The 25934-nt window shown below is 44.8% G+C and overlaps 2 protein-coding genes across 2 annotated transcripts; both read right to left on the reverse strand.

Annotated features, from left to right (window-relative positions):
- Nucleotides 1-1505: 1505 nt before the first annotated feature.
- On the reverse strand, nucleotides 1506-15285 carry LOC135811609 (uncharacterized). Its single transcript, XM_065324844.1, has 5 exons — nucleotides 14974-15285; nucleotides 14116-14643; nucleotides 11102-11566; nucleotides 9980-10105; nucleotides 1506-2735 (listed from the first exon to the last, which is right to left on the reverse strand). The coding sequence occupies exons 1-5, from the start codon at nucleotides 14987-14989 to the stop codon at nucleotides 2209-2211; spliced, it is 1662 nt and encodes a 553-aa protein (XP_065180916.1). The 5' UTR covers nucleotides 14990-15285; the 3' UTR covers nucleotides 1506-2208.
- Nucleotides 5794-8929, reverse strand: LOC135811606 (uncharacterized). Its single transcript, XM_065324841.1, has 2 exons — nucleotides 8758-8929; nucleotides 5794-8101 (listed from the first exon to the last, which is right to left on the reverse strand). The coding sequence occupies exons 1-2, from the start codon at nucleotides 8868-8870 to the stop codon at nucleotides 6106-6108; spliced, it is 2109 nt and encodes a 702-aa protein (XP_065180913.1). The 5' UTR covers nucleotides 8871-8929; the 3' UTR covers nucleotides 5794-6105.
- Nucleotides 15286-25934: the final 10649 nt, after the last annotated feature.

Consider the following 25934-nt stretch of genomic DNA (forward strand, 5'->3'; position numbering starts at 1 on the left):
ATAGGAATAGAAGAATATTGTACCGGTGATAGCGAGCCTGTTATCCGATAGCAACAATGTTTCGGATTGGATTCAGCACATTAGTCGTCATATTGACCAATCGCAAAGCTGGGAATAGTTGAGATACCTATAGTTGGTTCGCCTCTGAGATAACTTCAGACGTGATAACCTATCACTCTTTAGGCTTATGTGTCAACGTAAAGTCCATCGAGCAATTGGAACTTGTACTGGTGATGGATTGTTGTAGATAATCAGGTCTGTCAAATTGCAATGCTTCTTCAGGACTACTCTAGTCAGCATTAAACGTCATGAAGTGTCAGACACATTTCGTCTACTTATCTCTGTTTTCCTAGTACAGACCACTCTCTTTATAGACATCTTTGTTCTCCGACTACACTCCTCTCTTTAGTTTGTTTAAAATGGACTATAGGCATTATTTAGCACTCTCTGGTGCTACGTCTCTGAACAAGTCAGCTGATATTAGTACTAGCCTAAGCCGCAACATTCATCAGACCCAATGACAGAACATCTCGTGTGTTACCGGAATAGAGCGAACAAATGTGGTCGAGACAACCCATACCATATTATTTTAGAAAGTAGACCAACACGGAAAGGCATTTACAAGTTACTTCATGAACTAACGTCACCATTTTCAAGTGCTATAGCTTCCGGGCGATATACAGCATGCGGATGTTTGACAACGGATGGTAGATCTATTGAGTTTTGCAATGCACATGTCTCTGGTAGCGAGTCCACATTGATAGCAAAGCAAACAGCGATACCCGCCTGCTACAAACAAATGTAACATTCTAGGCACATTTTACCCTTTACAATGTCCTCGACTTATGAATAATAGACTATCAGGCAGATTCAACTCTTTGATTAGTTTGTAGCTTCCAGGTTGGCTAGTGATGCAGCCATACGTGCGGCAGATGCTGGAAGCATATCCTATCCGGTGTAAAGTTAACCAATCCGGTTCCCTATCTGCTCACTTGAAGTTAATCACTGCTGTTACTTTTAGCATCTACAGAGATACATGAGATACATGTACAAGCATTGTGGTCAGTTAAAAGTGGTGGTCAGTTAAAAGTCATTGATAACTGAAATTCCATTGCTGATACTAGAACAAGTACCTGCAAAGGCAACACCATGTAACCTATCCAACTCTATCATCATAGAGTATTAGTCAAACAACCACCAAAGCCGCGCAGTTTGCATAAAAAACCGGACTTGATTCAGTCCATACCTCAATAGCAAAGTTCTGAACATATAACATTCCCACCCAATGCGCCCTCTATTCATGCTTTTTAAAGGACCACATGTATTTGGATGTGAATGTGAGAATCATTTAGCGCAATAAACAGCCACACTGCTTCAATGTCCAAGCATTACACCGCACTTGGAAACCATTTCCCCTATGTATTTTCTCAAACACACTAACGTTATAAATGTGATGTCTATAGCTAATACCTTTACTACCCACCGGCACGATATCATATTTTTTCAAATACCCTCTGGTTCCTGGTTCAAACTCTACGAGGATGACAATAATATGTTTCAATGCATCGAATAGCAGAGAGACAAGTGATATAACCTATGCGATGAAACTACAATGTATAATGGGGAAGTGAAGGATGTAGGGCAGTAGCATTGTGAATGAAACATACAATTTTTGAATACCTATGAAAAATGATGAAATTGGCGTACTGGCTAAAAAAGCTCTGAACACGGTGAGTTGCAAAGAAGGACGTGCAATATCGCAAGGTGTACAAAAGCACATGAAGTCACACAGGGGAGAAAATGACTACAAAAGCTGAATCAAAAGGCAAGTGGAATTGGTCGATGACTTCATTCGTCGCAACGTTATTTTATGCATGAGGTGTAATAAAGAGATTAAAGTCATTAAAGTGTCTCTGGAGGTGTGCGCATGGTTCCTAGGTGATATATCTGATACGTGGGGTTCCGATATGCGACCTATAATCCGCAGGCGTCACTTGACTCAGTTTGCAAGGCGTAAACAGCCTTGGTTGTCATGAGGATCTGCGTTCCCAGAAGGCATTGTAGTGTGGTGCATGTCTCTACTCTGAGTGAGTAGAGCAGAAGCGAATACTACATACTTATATTGTGCGTCTACCGATCTGTCAGTGGCAAGGGCATAGATCGAGCCTCGCCGCCCATTGTACACGTGCACTCAAACACACATTAGTGTTATAGAATCTCCAGGTAATCAGAGGCATCCTGCTGAGTGGATACTGTTTTCGTTGAACCCCGTGGCTGAAGACAAGTCGATTCTTCGTACACTGGATTGATGGTAGTGAGCGCTCGTACAGGTGTAATTGGTATCACGGGTAGTGGTCCGTCGTTTGAGTTCCCCGTAAATGTCTGTGAAATGTTGCCATTCTCGGGAATAGCCTGCAGGATGTAGAGTTCATTTTCAGTGAGGTCGGTCGTGTTGGATGGGTCTCGCCGTACACAAACTGTCCTCCTTGAGTTTTCGGGAGGTGCGGAGTTTTTCTTCCTACGACGAACAGCAATGATAATAACCAAAGCAGCAACAAAAAGTAAGACTGATATAATAGATCCTATGCTGATGTAGAGGGTATAGGACGCTTCTGGCTGAGCTGTTGACTTTATCATAGTTGATTGTACTGCGATCGATATGGGATCAGAATCCCTTGATAGTGGGCGTGTTGCCGCCATATCGAGCTGATGAGAACTTGTGGATGGAGTCATTGCTAGAAAACAGAGTGGGATGCAGAGAAGGAATGTATCACGTACAGTTGGAAAACCAAAAATGGTAAGTACACTGTATTGCCCAAAATCACAATGTCCCTACTTTTGGTCTTCCAGGAACTGTATGATTCCAATGGTCTGTGGCCGAACCAGCTGACACGCCCCCTTTCTCCCATGCTCCTAGTCGTCATAGTTATAATTGAACTGGTGTTATTACTGCGGCAATGAGGGAGCGAGACCAACTAGATAGGTATTTGTGTGTAAATTTCACTGAAAGCGTCACTTTGTTCTTATGTAACTACGGACGAAGTTTGAGCCTTCTGAACCGCGTCTTCTGGACGCTGAATTGAATGGTCTTAGTCCGAAGAGGTTGCGATACTGCGCGTGGCATTTTGTTTCCAATGCAATGCACCCCTAGCACCAAGCCCATTAGACTCCTGCAGTATCCCGACATCGTAGTCCATACTGTACCTCCCAGTTAATTGTTATGACTAACAGTCCACCAAGGTAACAAGATATTACCAGTATACAGTCGGATAGTGCGACAAAAATGCAGAAAACTGACAGGGCATGAGATATTCAACGACCAGACACCTAGCTCCAACACATCTACAAGCGCAAGCCAACTGCATGCCAACTTGGAAATCTCAGGTGCGGAAAGTTCAAATGTCAGGTCGTTGAATGTCTTAGTATCTTAGGACTATTGACTGAATATCCGAATTTTTGGTTATTACATTCTCATTATTCCGAGCATCGCGTTAGTGCACACCTGCGATCTGGGGCCTGAAAAAGCGCATATAAAGTGTGCATTTTACTCCAGCAAAAAAGGTAATGTATGTTGTGGTATGTTCCCCTATAATAATGATATTATTTGGTGGCAGTCACATGAACACGACGTTCAAATACGTATACTCTTTTCATCGTTGTTAAGATATAGAGGACAATGAGGAGACAAGAATCTCAAATGATTCTCCCGCACAGTTGGTCAAAGCCTTGATGGACTACTCCATATTAGAAACACCTAGGTAAGGGATATGTAAACTTTTACAAGCACACCTTTTAAGGTGGCATATTACCCAAAAATTTCATATGGCATTCAATAGACCTTATTCAATTACGTCATCCTTTCACCGCGCGGCCGGCGCGGGGGTACTGTTCAAAATCAAGCTGGCAGAGGCAGCATTTGCATTGTCTGGGAGAAAGATTTTACGAACAAGAAGTCCGCTTTGCTTGTTTTCTTTTGACGTGACTTAGTTTTGGAACGTGTGTTGTTTTAATCCCTTACTAGCTAAGGGGTTTTCTGTTTTAACCGCTGTCAGCATACGTTCTAAACTAGCAATGCCGCACTCCTGTACTGTTCCTGGCTGTCGGAACGTGTCTGGGGCGAAGAAATGCAAGCGAGGGTACCGACGTGTTCAGGACTGCACTGGCAAATGGTCGATGGAAGAGTATCGTCTTTGTGGGAATACGGCAAAGCGAGTCGGCTGTAGGGGCGCTTGCAGCGTGTGCAGGACGTTGCCGTTCGCCAAGTTCCCCAAACCCCTGCCCGAAAGCGCTGATCCACATCTAGCTAAACGGCAAAGAAAATTAATCAAATCGTGGAAAGATGCTGTTCGAAAACAAAATTTGACTGTGACTGCAACAAACGATGTGCGTGTATGTGGAGCACATTTCCCAGCCCTGCAACGCCAGAATGACGATGAAGTTCCCTCTGTATTTGCTTGGACCATCCCAGTGGTGGAGCGCCAAACACTGACCTCCAAGAAAGCGAGTGAGGCCGAGGAAGAAAGTATGACGGTGGATGAGGAAGAAGTGGCCAGCACCGAAGATACTGGAGAGGTGGACGTTGTCGAAGAGAATCAGCGGCTGAGGGATGAGATCTTGGACCTGAAATCACAGCTAGAGCTATTGAAAGACCAAAACACGATCCTCGAAGCTCAGCTTGAACGGCAGCGTTTTACGGCACGGCAGTTCACATCGGACAAAAACATTCGCTGGTATACTGGGTTCAGAACATTCGGACAGTTTTAGGAGATGTTCAAACTTGTTTTGTCCACCCGTTCTGCCACCCAAGCAAGAGGTACTGCACCAATCCTTCCACTGGAAGACTGTTTTTTTATTGCAATGGTGAAGGTGTGGAAGGATTATCCGGAAGAGGAGCTGGCACGGCTAACTGGTGTCTCCCAACCAACAATATCCAGGATTATCCGCCATTGGATTCCGTTGACTGCCAATGCACTTCGCCAAATCCCGATCTTCCCGAGCAGATCCCAAGTGGATGAGCTAATGTCACTGTCGTTCCGCGAAATGTATCCACGGACACGGATTATCATCGATGCGTTGGAGATTCCGATAGAAAAGCCAAAGAACCCCACCACTCAAGCTGCCACATGGTCGGAATACAAGCAACGTAACACCGTTAAAGCGCTTGTAGGAATAACACCTGGTGGTGCTCTGTCGTTTGTGTCGCAGCTGTATGGTGGACGGACGTCTGACAAGGAGTTGGTGAGGAGATGCGAACTACTGAAGCTGCTGGACAAAGGCGATGTGATTATGGCCGACAAAGGGTTTGACATTGCATCCGACGCACTTGTGTATGGTGTTGGTGTCAATATCCCACCCTTTCTCCACCATCAACAGTTCTCCGAAGAAGATTTACTTACAACACGACGCATTGCATCACTGAGGATTCATGTGGAGCGAGCCATTCAGCAGATCAAGAATTATTCCATCCTTCGCTTCCTGCCGATCAGTATGGCTGATATTGGAGATGAAATCTTTTCATGCTGTGCCCTTCTCACTCTATTTAATCCACCATTGATGTAAGTTATTCTGCAATGGTCTCTCCCTCCGGGACTGTCGCGCACATAATCGCGTAATTTACATACTTCCGTGTACATACAGCTATTCCACATAACCTTTCCATAACGCGGTTGCTTGCGACCAACTAGTTACTTTCGTGCATCTCAAGTGACAGTCACTATGGTAGTGACAGCTATTGTAGCGTGTGGGACAGAATGGTGCTCAGCAACAGCCTAAGACTCCCCCCCCCCCCTGCTGCCATTGAATTTGTATACTGTCGACATTGCATTACTTGTGATCTGTGCGCCTCCTTATGTAGCCTGTATTGTTGCCTTCAGGACAGCACACCTTACTCCGTTAGGCATCTAATGCAGTACATTGTAGGATATTTTGGTGTTTGTTTGTTACATCGGACTTGGAATGGGCCTTCACTTTTCTGTGACTAAAGATGTTCTGCTCTGGAGCCGTGCTCCCAAGCAGATGTGATGCCGTACACACCCAACAAGTATCCATTCTCATTACGACATTATGAGTGACAGATCATGAAAATTCTCACATAAAATATGCTCTTCATGCCGGTACAACTGCAGCATACATAATGTGGCCAAGCTGATAGCCAGCTGGAGCCACTGGAGGGCCAACCACAGCCTGAGGCCGCCCCCCTGTGGCTGCATTCATGCCATCGTAGAAATAAAACGTGCCATTTTCATGAATATGAGACACAAAATGTTGACCATTTCCATAGGTCACACCCAGCAACCGGTATGCAGTCAGGCGGCCGGAATCAGTGCCTGGCACTTCAACCTGTAAAGGAAAATCTGCAGCAGAATAAATTGTGTGCCGACCAACCATTTCGCGGCAAATGCAGCAAAAGAATGCCACAGAGCACCCCACTCTGGAGCCACGTAGCACCTGCAACCTCCGTCGAGAATACGAGCGCACACCACCACAACGACAAGGCTGACTTCCCGGAAAAAACCAGGCATTCAACATCACCTTTACCTGGTCCGGCCCAGGCAGGTGAGATAGGTCTCCATCTGCAGAGATAAAGATTTCTGGAGTGACGACATCTTTCTTCACATTGCACGTGTCACATTCGTAGGATACTGACGGAAGACAAAACGATTGATTAAACGCTATAACAAACCGATCTGCTTCTGAACCATAGAAATTAATGTTCTGTCCATCACAGGGTACTCGGGGAAGGCCTAGAAGTTCAAGGGCGTGCCACCAGATGTACTTCGCTGCGCCTGGTTCGCCAATGTCAATGAACCCACACATATCCAGCAGGGCATGAGCTGCGCGGTTCCCACTTTTAGCTGCGTCTCTAAATTCATGAATATATATGTCATTGCTGCTGAGGAGAGTAAAACAAAACATCAAGCCATTGTCCAGTGGGCACGTATTGCTAAAATAGAACTGTTTGCCATCTTCTGTCCGGTGAGAGCCACCCCAAGGCAGGGGGTACTCTTGCACTTGTCTGTTGTCACTAGCATTCCCAGTCACATCCATGGGCGACTGCGGATTCACTTCCTCTCGGGTAAGTTGCGTGTCAGGTTCACCACTTGGACTATGTTCACCACTGAGACTAGGTTCACCACTAGGACTAGGTTCACAGGATGCACCCTTAGAAGCCTTATCTGTGCCTTCAGCCCGCAACTCACGACACGCCTGCTGCTGTTCTTTCACCCGTGCAATGCGTTCCACCCTTGCAACCAGCGTTGACTCGGACGGCAGAACGTGGGTGAAAGCCATTGCCACGCCGCGGGTACTAAGTTCGTTTACGTTCTTGGCGAAAGTCAGCAAGGCAGTTGCTGGCAGCCGAGGTGGGGCAAGTGGCTTGTCCAGTTCCTTCCGTGCAGCAGCTACCGGCGTTGCGCTGCTCTTGCTGTACGCAGCCTTTTTAAACACCAGATCCTTTAGCAGGCACACTTCAACCTTCTTGCTCCGTGGCACATTCCATTTGCTGGCCTCTTCCGTGCAAGTCAATGCTGACCGGTGGTACCCCAGCCGCACAAACTCCTCAAGAGCATACGCAAATGCCGCAAGGTGTTTGCAGGAAGCGTGAGGAGGGCGGCCAGCAGGACAGCCACACTCTGCGTACAGGACCTCTGCATGTCTGTCCAGCTTCATGTATAGGGTATAGGTTTTTTTTTGTTTCATTTCTGCCAGCACAATGCAGCGGAGATACATTGTTCCTTGCTCTTCGGGATCCACTGCACCTTTAATGGCCTGCACCAATCCATTGCTGAATAGAAGCAGGGCATGCTCATTTACAGCCTTGAAGTTCATTCGGCTCCCATCAGTGGACTGACCATAAATGAAATAAGCCACCATGTTGGCCATGGTGAACATCGGCAAGGCAGTCCGAATGTCAACCAAGGGCTTCCACAAGTTCGGGTCGACTGGAAGCTTGCTTTTCGTACGGGTCACTTCTATCGACTCTGTGGATAGTGGTATATGCGGTGGTTGTGACTGTGCTGGGGGATTACTGACGTTGCCTTGTACCGGTGGCGATAGAAAGCTACTTTCAGCACGGCCTGAAGTTTTCGCAAATGTCTTTAATCTGCAGTTGACACAGGAACACAAGCCACAGGAAGATTTGGAGTTTTTAGGCTCAGCAAGGAATATTGTCTCGTTTCATGGGTACGGTGTCACAAAACAAAAGTAAAATGACAAGAACATAATACAGGTAAAATGACTATGGATGCTGTTGCACACTGAGTTGAAAGCAGATCCCATTATAGCAACTCTCAGCAGAGTCGCAATGCTGCCATGCACATGGTCATGGCTATGGCTTCGTCCATGCCCACACCAAACGTAGTCCAAGTGTAATCCCCCCTCCAGTCTCTTCGGAGGCGTGGGTTCGAATCCCACCGCTGCCACCATTGTAACTCGTATACTCTCAGCACTCAAAGCACATACTTGTAGTTACGTAAGTAGTTATCATTCGTTCATTGTCTCACAAGGAGAAGAAGAAGACAAGGCCGTGCGAGTGTGCGCAGAGCTATCCAAGCATTCCTACGGTGTACTATTTATGTGTATACAAATAACGTGTTATAAAGTAGCCATGCTACACAAGTCTACTGGTTTTTGAAAAATATTTTTAGTTCAGCTCCATTCTTTGCACGCGGGCCAATAACGAAAAAACAGACGCCTGGGAGAGTTTAGTAATTTTCGGCAACACACTACTGAGTAAGAAGTGAAACGAAGAAAGCTTACCTCCCAATCAGTTCGTCCTTCTTTCCGGAAAGGGGTAAGCCATGTTCACGGAGTAGCCTCTTCAGCTCAGGCACTCTCAAGTCGGCTAAAGACGAAACTTTCTTGGCACTCATAGCTGACGGACCAGTCGGTGATACTCCACGACAGGCACTGCCTGGAACTCGACGTGAGGGCTAACTCTCGAAATACAAACAACCACAACTGTCTGATGTCCAAGACGAAAATTTTGGAAGAAGTGAAGTCTTTCTCACCACGAAATCTCAAGTATACCCCCGGCGCGAGCCGATGACGTAATTGTAAATAAGGACCATTGACCGTAACTTTGGTGTCTCTCAATGGATTTGGGTGAAATTTTCACCACACACTCCTGCCACTATGCTGGCTCTCTGGATATGATTTAAAAGTTCTTGCGCCTCACTGACAGGCTTTCCAGGCCGCAAAAACTCAACATTCCGGCATAGTGCCACGGTGTGCGAGCCACCCAGGAGCCAAACAAATGCATTTACAATTTTTTTCATATTTTCTTGCCCATTCTGTCCGTGCGCAGGATTCAAACCTAACAAAAGTCCAAAACCAGCCATGGGTGGTGAGATAGGGCCCCTCAACGTGGCCCTGGAATCTGTCACAACGGCAGGAGTGGGCGTTCTCTCACAGACTCCCACAGACCGAAGTCATTTTTTGAATATTTTAGGTTTAGCCCGTGCTACGAGGTCGTACCTTTGATACAACATCCAGTGCTGGGACCTCCACAGCAAGCCATTTCCACAGCGCTGCACACCAAATCCAGGATACCCTCAAAAATCGGCAAAGTCTACGACTCACGTTCCACTACTGCCTAGTACTGAATCCTACATGACTTCTTGACACGACTCAAACTTGCCAAAGTCACTAAATCCACGTCAACCACAGTAATTAAGCCACATATCTGCAACGTCACGAGGGTGCTGGCAAAAGTGCAGCCCAATACATGGCTAAAAACGTGATTTTTTGGACTCTCCTTGCAAGGGCACATTTTCGGCCATAAATCTTGAACGGTTGGTCAGATCGAGACACAATTTTCAGATATTTTGGAGCTATTCAAGCCCTTTCAACTGATGTAGCACTCGACATGAATTTACAATTTCGAATTATTGGAGAATTTTTGGGTGATATGCCACGTTAAGGAGAGTGTTCTTTGCATCGGTGTGGATGGTGGCTTTGTTCTATTGAGTATATCACTAACCATCACAATCGGCACCATTATAACCAGGCAGGCATGGGCAGTCGTAAGATCCGTTAAAATTTTGACAATACCTGTTGTCATCATTGGTCTTGTTGTTACAGCTGTGAGTACCGGAATTACACTCATCTATATCGGATTATCAGCGATGTGGACCAGTGATGTGTATGAATAGCAGCGATGTAGATCAGGATGAGCGATTATACAGACAACAGAAACACATTGGCACACACCCGCATACCCAGATAATCATAAATATCAAAAAGAACAAGTAGCTGTTCGCCAATGATGATCGTACAAGTGCGGTCATCAAAACTCTCTGTTATCCGTACCCACCGGTGCTAAATTTCACCAGATTACACTACCTCAACACTTCATTCTTCAATCTCCGGATAGAACTATTTCGGCCTTTGAGCATTAGCGCTGCACAGAGAAAATGAGGCCTAGCTTGAGAACAATACAAAATGAATTTCCGAAACCAGATTTACACCAGGCCCGAACATACCTTGCCAGAGTGCTCAAACTGACAAGTTTGTGAACACTGCGTTACGCAAACAGCAAAGGCATTACCCCACATGAGAGTTCTCATATCTATGATAATATCGACATGTGGTTTCCGGTTTTCTGGCGAGGTAGTTTACATAAAGTATTAAACTTTGATCTTGGACTCTTAGAGGAATAAGTGATAATGCATTATACAAGAATATGGTGTAAGCAAAAGCGTCAATTCCATTGCAATTACACAAGATTTTGCTCTGTTAATCAACTTAGAATCTATGTTGCAGAAAATCAATTGCTGAGCTTGGATTTAAAACGCCAATCAACCTATTCATGTCCAAATATTTCCATGCAAGATAATAATATTCCGTGGGCATGTCTGTTAGAGATCACGTTGTTTACAATTTGCCTTGGTCCACCAAACACTTTTATGCTTTAAAAGGCACGCTCAATATTGCCAATAGCATGCCACTCCGGCCAACTATATTGATCTCAATACAGGTTTACCATTAGGTAAATCCTTTCCCCAGATATTCAACAAGAAGCAATTCATATAAAAATCACATAACTCCTTCCCACACGAAACAGACCTACATTACATAATTATGATCTTTGCAAATTACTTACCTACTTGTAAACATTCAGTACTATTAGGAGTATCTTGGAAGGCGAATCCCTCGACGCAATTACACGAGTAGGACCCCATACTGTTCACGCATCTTCTAGGACCTTTTGCAGAGTACGCAACACAGTGGTGAGGTGTAATAGAGCATTCATCAATATCCAGGCATTGAAGTAAGGTTCCATTGTCGATAATCTCATAGCCTTCTCGACAAACACAGGTATAGCTTCCAGCTGTGTTTACACAGCCTGGCTCATTATCACTGCGAATATATCCATAGCAAGGATTATCAGCTTCTACACATTCATCAATATCGTTGCAAGTATAGATAGTTCCATCTTGAGTGAGTTTATATCCATGTTGACAAGTACACCTGTAAGATCCCCACGTGTTGTGACAATGCGGTCCAGAATTTTGGGTTTCCGTATATCCATAGCAGGGATTGTACGACGCTGAACATTCATCGTGATCTGAAGGGAATATTTGAAGCATGCAGAGCCGTCATAGATTAAATGTTTTAACTTGACACTCGGATGTTGAGCCAATAGTATACCAGTACGTAGAAACGAAAAGGACATAATTATGAACCTGCCAAGAACCTACCGAGTTAGACGGCTGTCGGTTAGCGCTTGGGAGGTGCGTTGGAGCTAGGTATCAGGTGGTCAGTTTTGTGCCTAGTTGTTGCACCGTCTGACTGTATATAGTATATAGTTACAGTGGTGGACAGTTACTCTCAACTTGTATCCATATGTCCCTTTTTTTTCTAAATGGTTTAACAGTTGCTTTTACACGAGGCACGGAGTGATTCCGATCCATAATATTTTAAAAGTTTTAACCGCAGGTTTCATGTATAACGGAAATCATCATGTCAGACAACTGATCTATTTTTCTCACCATAGAATTCGAGCGGGCAGCTGACAACAAAAGCCTGCGGACACGAATCTCCAATTTCTACATGTATGAGATTTAATTCAATGTGCCACAAAAAGAATAGAAGGCAAAGGATGTTAGACAATGCTTCTCCACAGATGTACGTTCCACAAAAAGCATGGAATAGGCTGGTGCTTGGTTGGGACTATCAAGAGCCATTTTTTCAAACTTAACAGCAATACCGCGAGGAGATTGGCTGCTCGCCAATATTGATCGTACTAGAATCAAAACTCTCCGTTATCCGCAACCAATCAGTGCTCAATATCACCAGATTACACTACCTCCACACTTCATAACTCAATCCCCGGATAGAACTGTTTTGGCCTTTGTGCATTAGCGCTGCACAGAAAAATGAGGCCTAGCTTGAAGCAATACAAAACGAATTTCCGAAACCAGATTTAAACCAGGCCCGTACCAGGGAGTAGTACAATACCGGTATTTTACTACTCCCTGGTTGTAATATCTATAGCAGAGATTCTAGGATGCTGAACATTCATCGTGATCTGAAGGGAATACTGAAAATGCTGGGCAGTCATTGATTAAAATGGGCAAAATAGTTGATCATGCACGAGACATGGAACGCAACGCTTCCGATTCATTTTAAGTTACATGTACTTCGAATACTCAATCTGCGGACAGCATGCTATTTCGTTCTTTGTGAACTCATCAGCGCAGCACAGAGGAAATGAGGCCGAACCTGATAGCAATGGAAATAAATATTTCCAATCAAGCCCGAATGTAGCTTGCCAGAGTGCTCAAACTGACAAGTCAGTGAGCTCTGCGTAATGCAAACTGCAAAGGCACTACCCCACAGGAGAGTGCTCAACTACTACAAGAGCAGGAGCGAAAATACTCAATCTGCGGACAGCATGCTGTTTCGTTCTTTGTGAACTCATCAGCGCAGCACAGAGGAAATGAGGCCGAACCTTCAAGTATATGTATAATCACTGGTTTCAGGAACACAGGTGATTATCATACAGCTGATTGCATTGGTATTATCTTATTGTGCGAGTGGATATCTAGCTAACATCTACAATTCCGGTATACGAATCTATGAGAATGAACTCGTATGGAGAGCCAAGGAAATATTTATTGAAAACATGGAAAACATCAGCCCGCAAGTTATGCATAAGAGTCCACCGACTACATCAGATATTGAACTGTTATGCGTAGACAATCTAGCAACAAACCGACATGGAGTATTAAGACATTCCACGCTGGGCAACATCTGCTATAGGTGGTTGACTGTAAGGCACAACTTGTGCACCACTGTTTTCTACGAGAGTGAGACTATAATTATATTATGCGAAACCCCAAGCAAGGAAATCAAAGGATTCCGAGCGGGACATTTCTACACAACTTCTATCTGCAATGTGACATACGAATCTATGAGAATGAGACTGCATTTGATACGAAACTCCAAGAATGGAATGGAAAGGATTCCGAGCAACGCTACTCCACAGATAAGCGTTTTGAAAAACCAGAAATGACTGGTGCTTGGATAGGACCACCAAGAGCAAAATTTTCAAAGTTACTAGCAGTATTCTAGAGGCCGTTTTAGAAATAAAGGTTTCCAAGTATATCTCAATGATGAGTAAATTATTTTCTCTATTTTTCGCTTTCGGATATTCAAGTACAGTAAAGCCTGTAACTAAAGACCACCGGGACTAGCGACCAGCCTGGTACTACAGACGACTTTGCCAGGCACGGACTGTCGCACATTAGTACATGGTTGTGCGGTGCAAACCTCTAACTAAGGACCACCTGCCACTAAAGACCGCTTTCTCTGGCCCCAAGGGGTGGTCGTTAGTCACAGGTTTTACTGTAGTTGGAAACGACCGTCCTACTTCATGCAAATGATACAGAGGACACTCATCGAAGTAAATGTAGCTGCAGGAATATACAGTCATGACTGTGCATCTACATGTCATGTACCATAGTGACTCAATGAAATTGCTGTACAATGTACTGAACATCTTTCCAGGTGTTCAGTAAAACACATTCCAGAAAAGCAACGACTAACTGTGGTCTACTGCGCCTGCCTAAATGAGGAGATTTCCTACCTAACGAAGGAGTTAAAATAACATACCTTCGTGGACGTGCAAGGCGATGAACGGTTCACGTGCTTTATTGAGTTGAATCGCACACTGGCTGAGAGGAGGTGATGGCGCACTCTGGACTGTGAATTTGATTTGCATCCCATGTGATGATTGCACGGAGAAATTGAGATTGTGACTGGATCCATATTTACTACTATCGCTGAACCTAACTGACCTTGCATTTGACCAACCACCGTGGTCAAATGACTTAGACCTAACATAGAAGTGACAATTTCCGGCTGCCGTGAATGAAATGCCTATTGCTGCAATAGTGCAGCTCCCTTGAAACTCGAAGTTTATGCTATAAATAGGATTGTAGCCGAGGACGCGATACGATAGTGTACCAGGTGAATGCGATGTGTACCACTTGAATGTTTGAAGTCCACCGTTCAAGCCTTCGTAACTATTTTGACGATGAGCGACTGGACGGCAACTTGGGGTCAAACACCATACCTCAGTTGTGATAACAACCAGTGTCGTCACTAGAACAATCCAACTGTATTCGGTCTGGAAATAGACTGTAATGCAGAAGAGGGCAATGACGACACGAAGTAAAGTATTAATCCACCAGTAGCTACATTTTGCACATCGTTAGCTGTATAACGTATCCGATGAAGCAGTGGTGCTCGTGAATTATACCGAGGCAGAGCCACAACGATAGGAATACATGATTATTGCGTGAATACTGGGTAAATTACTGCCCACAGGACTATTGTAAGATAGGGAGATGCCTAGGGGAGTCCAGTATAACAATAGTGGACTGAAGATATTGACCGTTCGAAAATGAATTTGTTTGTGGCAGATACATTCGCTGTCAATGTAGCAGTGACAATAACTACCATATTTACCTGAAATGGACACCATTATTACACGATGGTGTGAATATCAGAACGGCGAAGAAGTTCCAATCCAGGTCAAGCCAACAAGGGGCAGGATTGGCTATGAGGTAACGAGGCAATCCTTTCTCGATGTGGTCAAAATTCAAAATGTTCGATCGCTCGCTGCTCACTCAAACTTCATCGGAGAGACTTCAAACCTGTTCGAGGCGATAGATGATACCTTACTGCAGATCCAGTGTGCAACGCTAGCACTGATATGCAAGTAGCGATAAGGTACAATAGTTCTTCACACGACGGCTGTGGCGTCATGGCTATATCTCATAGGGGAAATGAGATGGATATGTTCGACGTGTCGTTGGAAGCCGCTATCAATGACAACCTCGGCTAATGTGCCCTCTGGTTTCCCAAAGAGTTGCACTACACATCTGTCTAATTGTTTGGCACAAAAGCGAGCCATTGTGTCTAATGAATGGTCGGAAACAGACGGCAATATGTTGAAGTCACGCAGGGGATTGGGCATGTTCGTGTGATTGACATGAATAGACTGTTCAGGGTGATTAGTGGTACGTAGTATGGCGTATAAAGAATGGCAGTGCATGGGAAGTCCCAGTCACTGCTAGACGTTTAAGTAGGACCAATCTATAAACAAGCCTGATACCTAGCCCAAAAAACTGTTAGCGTGTGAGAGAGTGAACTTATGCACTGATGGTTGTGTGTCCACGTTTTGCGTGCATAAGTTACGTTGGCATGTTACGAACTTCGTTAAAAAAAAGTGACAGTGCATTCAGTGGAGATTTTGCAAATGACGTTCTCATGTACGGAAAGGATTGAGCTAAGCAAAGCAAGCGTTTTGAAGAATGAGAATGGTACAGATCCTAAACAAGTCAAGGCTGATAGCTAGTGTCCGTCAGTTCACCTATATTGGTTACAAATATTACCAGAGTTGATTGCTCTCGGATTGTTGCTAAACAGCTCATTGACGGTGGATTTGACATGTTTTCTCACTAGATTAATGGCTGTGTGTTGCCGTATGTACAAATAAACCAGCATGTACGATTGCTGTCTAAATAGTTACTGATGGCTGTACAGTTCCTTCGGCGTCACTGAAACTGCATCCGCTTGGCCTTGATCGGAATCGTGTGGTTTACCATCTGCGCACAATACAATGTAAAGGTACTCGGTTAGCTTCTCTAACACTGTCGTGGAGCTCCCTTAGTACGTACACCACTATGGTCGATTCTTGCTTAGAACGGATATTGTCCGCTGCACTGGGGTCATGATCCAAACAGAATCATTTTGGGATAGATAGTATCTCAAATACTAGGTACACTTTCCTGCTACCCGTGTGCGTTATTTCAGTTTTGGTGATACAGCTATGCTTAGATTACCATAACACGAGGCAAGGATTCCACTAGAGGATTAGAAGCTGACTTGGCCACGTTTTCAAACACGTTTCAGCAAGTTGAATATCTAATCCTGTCTTCTTTATTCACATCTATCAACCATTGCGCTGCAGCTCTAATGCTCTACCATAGCTCTTTGAGGCCTTACATGCATATCCTAAATGAAGTCAGAGGTTGATGATGCGAATTAAAGCGAAATCAGAATGGCGTGAATTGTGATTCTCAGCATTTACAAACGTACTTTATACAAATCTAACACTTGAATGGTGACATGCATGTATAACGCTCAGTTCTAGCGGGTTGTATGCAGTAGCTGAGATCAAAGATACAGACAAGAAATCAGATGGAAAATATGAAGTCTTCAAAGTCTTGGAAAGCACTACTTGGTAGTTTTAAGTGTCTGGAAGGGTCAAAATGCACTGTACGTCTTACCGACCTGCACAGGAAAAATGCTATCCGTTCATAGAGCTATGCATGATATTATTAACTGTGAAGTGATGGAGCAGTTGTAGCAACAGTGCTCATGGCTCTTGGCATGGATCTAGGCACACAGCTCTCTCACACATACTGGTACACACATACATGAACGCATGCACGCTCATGAATCATGTTCGTTCCTGCTTCGGTTGTTGCCTTGTGTGTTTCCTGTAATGCGAGTTTGGTGGCTGAGTACTAAGTTAAAGTATTATAGTACTGAAAGAAAAGTAATTGGTCGCGAGAAAATAGTATTGAAAGGCTGGAAGATGTGCTAAACGTTGGTTATAATGTGAAAAAGAGGTTGGTGCGACTTCGGCGATAGTTGGGGAAGAGTGTGTTGCTCCCTACAGGGGAGCTCGCAGTTTTCCTGCCAACTTGAATTCTCGCTTGGTTATACTTCGTTGAATAGCTAGGGTTCCAGACAGTCGGAGGGAGAAAGATAGTCTGATGGAGTCCCTGGTACCTTTTTTCTCGCCTGAGAAAACCTGCTGCTGCTCTGCTTCGAACCTGTCTCGCGATAGGACTCGTCAGGCAGTGGAGATGGTACGCCAAGGAGAGCATTACTGACCGGAGGTCTATCCGCTCCAGGCCAGTAGTTAGGTTTGGAATCTTTTCTAGTCACTATTGGTCTTCGATCTGTCGCGGAGGTGTTAGCCACTTGCGTCTGATCAGACATGGATCCCGAGCTGCATGGTGTGGTCCTGCTCTTGTGCATGGAAGTGGGAGCCGTGGCTAAAGCGTAGCCATAACCATCTGTTCTCTCTACTATTCCGATTGATACAGCGCCTGCACATCTGCCCGTGTGATCGTCACATTTCCTGGCTGGAGCAGTGGCAATGGCATAGGCATACTCCACATTCTGCTCCATTTGGTCAGGAACACTAGCGTATTCGTTTGGCAATCCTTCGAGTATGTAGTCATTTTCAATTCGATTCGGGGCCTGTGAGGGCATCTCTGTAGTGGGAACAGATCCAGTGCTTGAGCCCATGGCAAGGTGATACTCATGGTAATCACTTCGGTCAATCTCAATGGCAGCCCTAGCTTGTTGGTCTCCTTCACCTGTGGATGTGCGGTGCGTATGATTGCGCTGCGGGGACGGCATCTCCACCTCTGCACGGTCTGCCTGAAACGTATCAACAGGTCCATCCCCAGCTGTCGTGGCCCGTCGAGCGGTTGAGCTGCGTCTAAGTAGTTTCAATATTTTCTCTCTCTTCCGGAGGAGCAGCGCCACCAACAAACCTATCAGGGTTACACTAATTGTTGACAGAGCCACCAGAACCGTCTTGCCGTTCTGCACTTTTCCTGATGCCGAACTCGTCATTTGCGTCGTTACGTGAGATATTGCAGATGTTGCTGTGGCTATGGTGGTGTTCAACGGATATTTGGTTATCAATTGGATTGGAAGTTGTGACGCCGCTGGAAAACATGCAGAAAATCAGATACCAAAGTAGTGATGAACGCGAGGTGCACGTAAATCATAGCTCTTCGCATACTGAGATTGTCATTCAGATTTTCGGCTCCCAAAACATATCGTCCAACTGGCGACGCTCAAAGCTAGCAAAGAGTATTTGAGGGGTACAGCTCTCGTTAGGAGCTGCATCTCCCGCTAGGGTATACCAGGTGTTAGCGTCCGTCGTGGGTCCCTTCGGGAACGGACACGATAAATTACTTATTTACTTTGCAGCTCCCTAAAGGCAAATTTAACACCAAAACAAAAGGACAACTCCGTCGAGGTCAAATTGTCAGACGCCTCACACAGCTAGTTCATTCCAACAAACCTCATTATAGTGTCTCTCCCTCTCATCAGCGGAGCTCAGAGTTACGGACCGAAAGGATCCGCTTTGCGAACAACAAGGGTAAATCGAAATCGGACAATAGTATCAATTTCAGAGGTTCCTAACGGCGAGGAAAACTGAGAGCTATTCACGAATGATGTTATGAAGGGAACACCAACCTGGCTTAACTAGAAAATTGATACTTAGAAGTGTGGAATGCCCTAGAAAATGGAGACCTGACTATACCAAGTCTCAAATCTCTCAATGGAGTATACCCGCAGTCCCTGGCTATGTCGTTTAGAAAATATTATCAATTCATTTTCCAGCCTAAGTGCAGTTGGCTTTTAAAGTAGTGAAAATGGTAAGACATTGGTATACTTTCCTTTCAGAGGACAATGGCGGAATGTTGGTATGGAACCACGGACACGTATAGTCACATGTTATGTTCATGATCTATAGCAAAGGGAGGATATGGAACCTAAAGAAAAGGATTCTCTTCCCCCAACTATAGGTACGTACATGTAGATAAAATCTCGTGATACGCTGTCAAGATGAAGAAAATAACGCGTTCAGAAAAATCCTCGGAGACCTGGTAACTGAATGCTCAACTTTGGCCATCAGTTACCTTTCTACCTTGGGTGAATTTCTGGAGAATACGATAGGGAGGAGACATGCAACTAAACGGCAGACATTTACCAGATCATCAGGTAACCACATTGATGATCGCTTTTGGTGGAGATTCAACTCGGAGTACCTGAAAATTTTCTCTGTCCCTTTTGTATCAGCACCTACACCTAGAGTGCTTAACACTCATCGTTCTGTGGACTACTTCGCTTGTGTTTTTCTTACCTCTGCATATCGTGCCATTTTGCGCGGGAGTAGCCGAAAATCCACTGGAGCAGTTACAATAGTAGGACCCAGGAGTATTCACACATTTTCCAGATCCTTGATGCTGACTACAAAGATGAGGTACTAGGATACATTCGTCGTTATCAATGCATCCAAAATTATTCCTCTCATGTACGCGTACTTCAAGTGCATACATGAATCCATTTTGACAAACGCATTGATAAGATCCCAAGGTGTTTTCGCACTCCGCTACGTATTTACGGTCATCGTTCCAATGCCAATGGCAGGGATTACTAGAAGTTAATTCACACTCATTGATATCGTTGCATATAAAGTCATGTTCATGTCCTACAGCCAGTACAGGTTCATATCCTTCTTCACAGTCACATTTGTATGACCCCCACGTGTTGATGCAGGTGGGTTTATCGCCGTGTTTCGAATGGTCGGAGCAAGGATTTATATGTGTGTGGAGACATTCATTGATATCATCTAACACAGTACAAGGCAAGAAACATACATGTACATGCATTATCACATCTTCCATACATGATTTGAATTTTTGTGTGTTGTTGCACGAGCCAATCTGATTCTCTTCACATCGTACACTTCACACTTGAAAACCCCGTGTCAGGTAAAGACCTTACCTTCTTGAAAGAATAATCCAAGGTACGGTTCCGTCTCTTCAGTCAAAGGGGTACTACATGGTGAAGACATTCCAGTTACATCATGGACGTTGATTTTGATGCGAAGCTTAGTGGATGATGCCAATGCTAGCTGTATATAGCCAGGTGCATGGTAGCCTACTGAATTGAGTTTAGACTGCACATTCTTAGTGGACCATCCATTCTTTCCATCAAAGTAGAATTCTTCTGAGGTTACGGTTAGCTCACAGGCACCGGATGAAAAATATTCTATTCCTGTGACATTGATAAGACAGTTGCCTTGGAAATCGAAGACTGCAGTTACTCCCTCCGACTGTACGTGTTGCCACACAGATCGGCTGTTGAGAGCGACACTAGGAGACCAGGTTGTCCATTTGAAAACTTGACGGCCTCCATCCTGACTTTGAACAGCAGTAACGTAGCGGTCCTCTCTCTCCAAACATTCAGGCTGCACTTCGACAGACGCCACTGTTGTTGCTGAACACATCGTGATTACTACGACAATCAAAATGACAGTCTGGCATGCTAGGTGAGTACCTATTGTATAATAAGAACAGCACCAGTAAGAAAATAATGGATCAATTTCCTTCGAATACACCATAGCCTAGTGGTGGAATAGAACACTCGTTGAGAAATGTAAACCTGTATCGAATACATTCAGAACCAGATTGTCTGGATTGTGTTGATAGTCCAGGGAAATTATCCACGTAATTTACACTTACATTGTAGATATGATAACCAGTTCATGATTGCTAGGATGTGTGGGCAGTGGACACCCTGGTACACTGTGCTGGCTCTATCCAGGCCGTGAGCCAATCATGACTACTTTCAGCTATGATTCGATGCTGTAATGGTTGGTTTGCTATATTGGCCAATGCAATCGCCTAGATCTACTTTGATACGCTTCTAAGACACTTTCAGAGATGATCACCTAACCACATCACTAATAAACACCTATTTGTCAATGTAGAGTCTGTAGGGCAACGGGAACTCGTGCTGGCGACAGAATATCTCAGCGAATCTCCTTTTTCAGGACTACTAACGCTTATATCAGCCGCACAGGTCATGAAGTTTCAGACACCTTTCTTCTGCCAATCTCTGTGTGAATTAGCCCAGGTAGTATCTCGATACGTGCGGCCATGGTTCTCCAAGTACACACCTCCTTCCTTTAGTGAATGAACGACTCAATGAAGCGTCCGTATTCTCGAGTGCTCTGCTGTCGCTAGTCCTCTCAGCAAGCCCAGTTGCATAACAGTATCATTGGTACAATAGCAAGCATCTCGTCAGACCCAAAGACAGAGCATCTCACGTGTTACCGGAATAGAGTGTACAAATGTGGTCGAGGGGCCATTAGTACCGGTCACAAAAAACACATAGTTAATCGTTTTCAAGTACTGAAGATCAGGAAGCGAGGTACCACATGTTGATGTTTGGCAACGGATGGTATGCATTGGTGAATGCGCATATCTTCGCTTACTTGTCCACATAGTTGACAAAGCTGCAGCTTTTCACAACTATTCAGTAACCTCCAATAACAACTAAATTACAGATACATGAGTAAAGCTATCTGTTTTCGTTCTTTTGACATTCACAATCATCAGTTGTACTTGTAATTACACCAGAATATGGAGTACGAGAAGGAACACATCAATAAAATTGTTCTTTTTTAGTCTATATTTACACCGTTCGGTTTGTGATAGGGGCGCACTCGTTGAGATATTATGTACATGCATATCCCCAGATTTGAGTATAATGCTCCCTAGCAATCAGCAATGTTGTTAGGTTGAGCACTCTTGCCTTAGCGCGAACCCCTGCCGCTCGCCTTATGCAATGCTCACTGCTCTTGGAGCATTTCGAGCACTCTTGGCTGGGTGCAGCTCTTTATAAAAATGCTTTGCTTCACGGAAACGTATTTCATTGCGAAGAGCTGCGCTTCGGTCCTCTGAGCTGTGCTGAGGAGCTCTAACAGAGCGAAACAGTTGCTGTCCACAGATTTAAGTGCATATACAATGTATATTATAGCTTGCCTGTCACGGTCGCGCTGTCGAGCACATTCGCCTGATCCGATAATTTTGTCAGTTCCGATCAAGTTGACACCCTTATACAGCAGGTATCTTCCTGTCTCGAACCTATGTGTTTCTTCAAACTTCTAGTTTGGCAAGGGATGCAACCACATGTATGGTAGATGGAGGAAGTATTCCACTTACACCAGTACGTATTCATGTTTCATTGCACAAACACTTCTCTTGAAACGTAGAAGCAGACCACAGCCATTCCCTTTAGCATCGAGATATACTGTGTTAATTCCATTTAAAACTTATACCCCAATCTGCTCATTATGAGTACGAGAGTAAGTATCTCCGAAGTCACTATGTTTTCACCTAGCTAATTACATGGTTAAATCGCAGCCTTTCGTACGGACCACCACCACCACCACCAACAGCTAGGCATATGCCGATAATAATAAGAATAATAATAATAATAACAGCTCGCATGTACCCCATGGGTGAGATCACCCATGGGGCTAACGCCTCTGTCGGCAAAAGAGTTGAAAACGAGAAACACATGACATACACACCTTCTTCATTCTGTTATTGCAGGGAAAAACTACCTCGATTCCACCATGAGCCTAGGCATGAGGAATATAATATTAAGTACAGAATGTTATTTACCAAAAGGATATTCAAGTAAGCGCAGATATTTTTTAGCATGATAAGTTAGTACATTGATTCACAATGCCGAGCCAAGCTTCCCTGTCTTGGGAAATAGTTTCCGCTTCGGCAATGGAAACGTTTATTGTCTTTAAGTCATTCTTGATGTTGTCGATCCATCTGGTGACGGGGCGTCCCCTGGGCTTCTTGATGTCTTTGGTGTCGATTGAAAGTCTTAGAGCTTTGTAGGATGTCGAGTCACTGCCTTCTCTGATTACATGGCCGAACCATAACAAGCGCCGTTCCCTGCATGTTCTGGTGATAGGCAATTGGTTGGACAGCTTGTATAAGTTTTTATTCGATATTTTTTGGGGATACACTACGCCGAGAATGGATCGTAGTTTGCGGCGATGCCACGTGTCGAGCCTGTTGCCGAGTGCTGCTGTCAAGGTCCACAGGCCACAGTTGTATAGTAGAACCGGAAGGATAAGAGTGGTAAACATAAGCATTCTAGATAATAAAGTGTGTCTCTTCCAGGCTATTGTGCCAAACGCTCGGTTAGCGGCATTGATACGGTTCTCGATGTCACTTCCAGATCCCAAGAGACTTCCAAGTAGTTTCGTCTTTCTCCATGCGTCATCATCCTTGGAAGGAGTTACAAATTGAGTTTTTGTTAGATTTAATCTCAGGTCATCCTGGGCGAAAATTGGCTCACATTTCGCTGCAGCGGCCACCACAGCATCACGATCAGTGTCATGTATTGTGGTGTCATCTGCATACTGTGAGAAATGAGTAGGCAGGCATGAAGGGGAGGTGCAGGCTGCTCTCACCTGCCTCATCGCACCTTCTGCGTAGACAATGAACATGGCCGGAGACATCGGGTCCCCCTGAACCACGCCGATATTGGTCGAGAAGGGAGCACTGAGCTGCCCAGCAATCTTCACCCTAGCTGTCGTATCGGAGACTAGCAATTTCATCATTGAGGTGTGTGCACCCGAATCGGCCATTCGATCGAGCGCCTTGCCACGGTTCACTGTGTCGAATGCACCGCTGAAATCGAGTAATGCTGCCGAATAGTTCCAATTTCCGAGCAAAGCTCTCTCACACAGAGACCGCACACAGAACACCCCATCAGCTGTTGAGCGACCTGGTCTGAAACCGGCTTGTGACTCATCCACAAACTGCTGAATATTGGTGCTAATTCTCTTTGTGATTATGGTTGTAAGGACTTTCCGAACCACTGACAATAGCATTACTGGTCTGTAACTCTTCGGGGCTCCTTTCGGTTTGCCATTTTTGTATATTGGCACAATAATTCCAGTAGTCAGGTCTGCCGGGCAGTGCTGTAATTGGCGAATGACATTGAAAAATGAGGACAGCCAACCAGCTAGAATGTCAGAACCTGCACGCAGCACCTCACTGCTATATAATGCCGGCAGACAAATTGGCAGAATTCGGTACTTTTTCTGGTACGTTTCATGCATGTTTGGTATGTGGATACAGAAATGGAGCAGAATTCGAGGAATTGCCCGCCATAAGGTGTGTATGGTTCTGCCAATTTCACTGCTTTTCGAGCAGAATCTGCAACCTTTTCGAGCATTATCCCCACACCCCTACATACAGCTCAGCACCAACAGCTCACAGCTTGCATAGAACACCACAATAGACGCAATAATGCATGTGTTGCATCATGCACAGAGACTGTACCGTTGCTCAGGCTGTAACCACATTATAGTGCTATTCACACCCGACAGAGGCGAAAGGCTGTGTTAGCTGTAACTGCAAGTTTCACGCATTTTAGCGATCATCAGACAGCAGCATTCAACGGACAAGTGTGTATACTGCTCTGTATATTCCTGTATTGAGCACTCTACCTCGCGCTTCCTAGACCGGCCTTGTTTGTTAGTGCTATTCATTCGTTCTTTCATTCAGTCTTGCTATGATGTCGAAGCGCCACAGTCAAAAATAGCACCACACTTGAACATTCGCAAAGTGGATGGGATTTTCGGTCTTTGACCACATGCTGGTGAGCTTATCTACTCACCTCCCACCGCTTTAGGAGCTGCATATGCGCCTTGACCCTTGAAGGGTGGTGGCGTTCCTACGGATGCGGACAACTCGGTCTCTAACCGAGTCCCACGCGACTCGTGAATCGTGAATTAAAAAAATTTGAACATTCGCATATGCCCTTGCAAACATCCAGCCTAATTCCTGCCTGGAGCTCTTTGACTCTCTTTTTTCGACACCCTCATCTCCTTGTATACGTAGAGTTATCGTGATATGCACTAGCATTCCACTTCGCTACTTGCATGAAGCTCTGAGTTACAAAGTGATTGCTCACATACTGTGCTGTGTTGTCAGCTCTGACCGGGCTGAATTGTAGCACGTCTAGCACCCTGGCTACTCCAGTCTTGCACATGTGCATGTACGAACATGCAATGTGTACAAGACTAAAGGTAAGGTCTATGTATGCTGCAGGAATCATTCGATATACTTTGGTGGTGTGTATGCGGACCGGACGCTCGCAATGGCAAAACAAGGTAAGTGGTCTCTAACCCCACTACCTGAGCCCCTTACTAAAGAGGAGGATATTTCGATTCAGCTCACTGTTAACTCTGATAATGGTCTTTGTGGCTATGTCGCTGATTGGTCGCCTCCCTAACGACAAAACTGGCCACGTTCTAAAATGTATTAGGGTGCAGAAATTATTTTGTAAATGACAAGCATCACGCAGGCATTTCGTTGACAATCATTGTGCGGGTGGCGTGGATGAGACGCCACGTAGGCAATCCATCCGATGCTACGGGTATGTCAGATGTGGCTTCCAAGACTATCGCTTTGGCCTAAAAATGTCTGTACAGTGTTGGTACTTCTGATCATTAACACCGTCAGAAAAGTTAAAACCATGACATTTTAATGTCCAAGACGGCGAATTCATTAGCGGGCCCAGGAGGATTCGGTTTCGAAACATTTGAGTTTCATTTGAACATCCCAACATGAGAGTTTCCATTTGGACATCCCAGTAAATTCTAGGTTGATATCAGCTCTTACCTGGGTACAATCGTCTGTCAAACTACGGATTTTTAATTTTATTTTGTAGAGTTGTAGTAAGCTCTGATATCATTGCTGAAGAGAAACGAATGCCGAAACAAT

Source organism: Sycon ciliatum, chromosome 3 (assembly GCF_964019385.1).
Source record: "Sycon ciliatum chromosome 3, ocSycCili1.1, whole genome shotgun sequence".
Lineage (NCBI taxonomy): Eukaryota > Metazoa > Porifera > Calcarea > Leucosolenida > Sycettidae > Sycon > Sycon ciliatum.

Bases quoted from the DNA above. Each gene is read 5' to 3' on its own strand.
- LOC135811606 (XM_065324841.1), bottom strand. From the start codon at position 8,870: ATGAGTGCCAAGAAAGTTTCGTCTTTAGCCGACTTGAGAGTGCCTGAG. The intron at 8,102-8,757 runs GTAAGCTTTCTT...TGTCAACTGCAG, and splicing joins AAGGACGAACTGATTGGGAG to ATTAAAGACATTTGCGAAAA.
- LOC135811609 (XM_065324844.1), bottom strand. The intron at 11,567-14,115 runs GTATGTTATTTT...TATTCCCTTCAG, and splicing joins CGCCTTGCACGTCCACGAAG to ATCACGATGAATGTTCAGCG. The intron at 2,736-9,979 runs GTTAGTGATATA...TCTGTTTTCTAG, and splicing joins TAATGGTGCCGATTGTGATG to CAATGACTCCATCCACAAGT.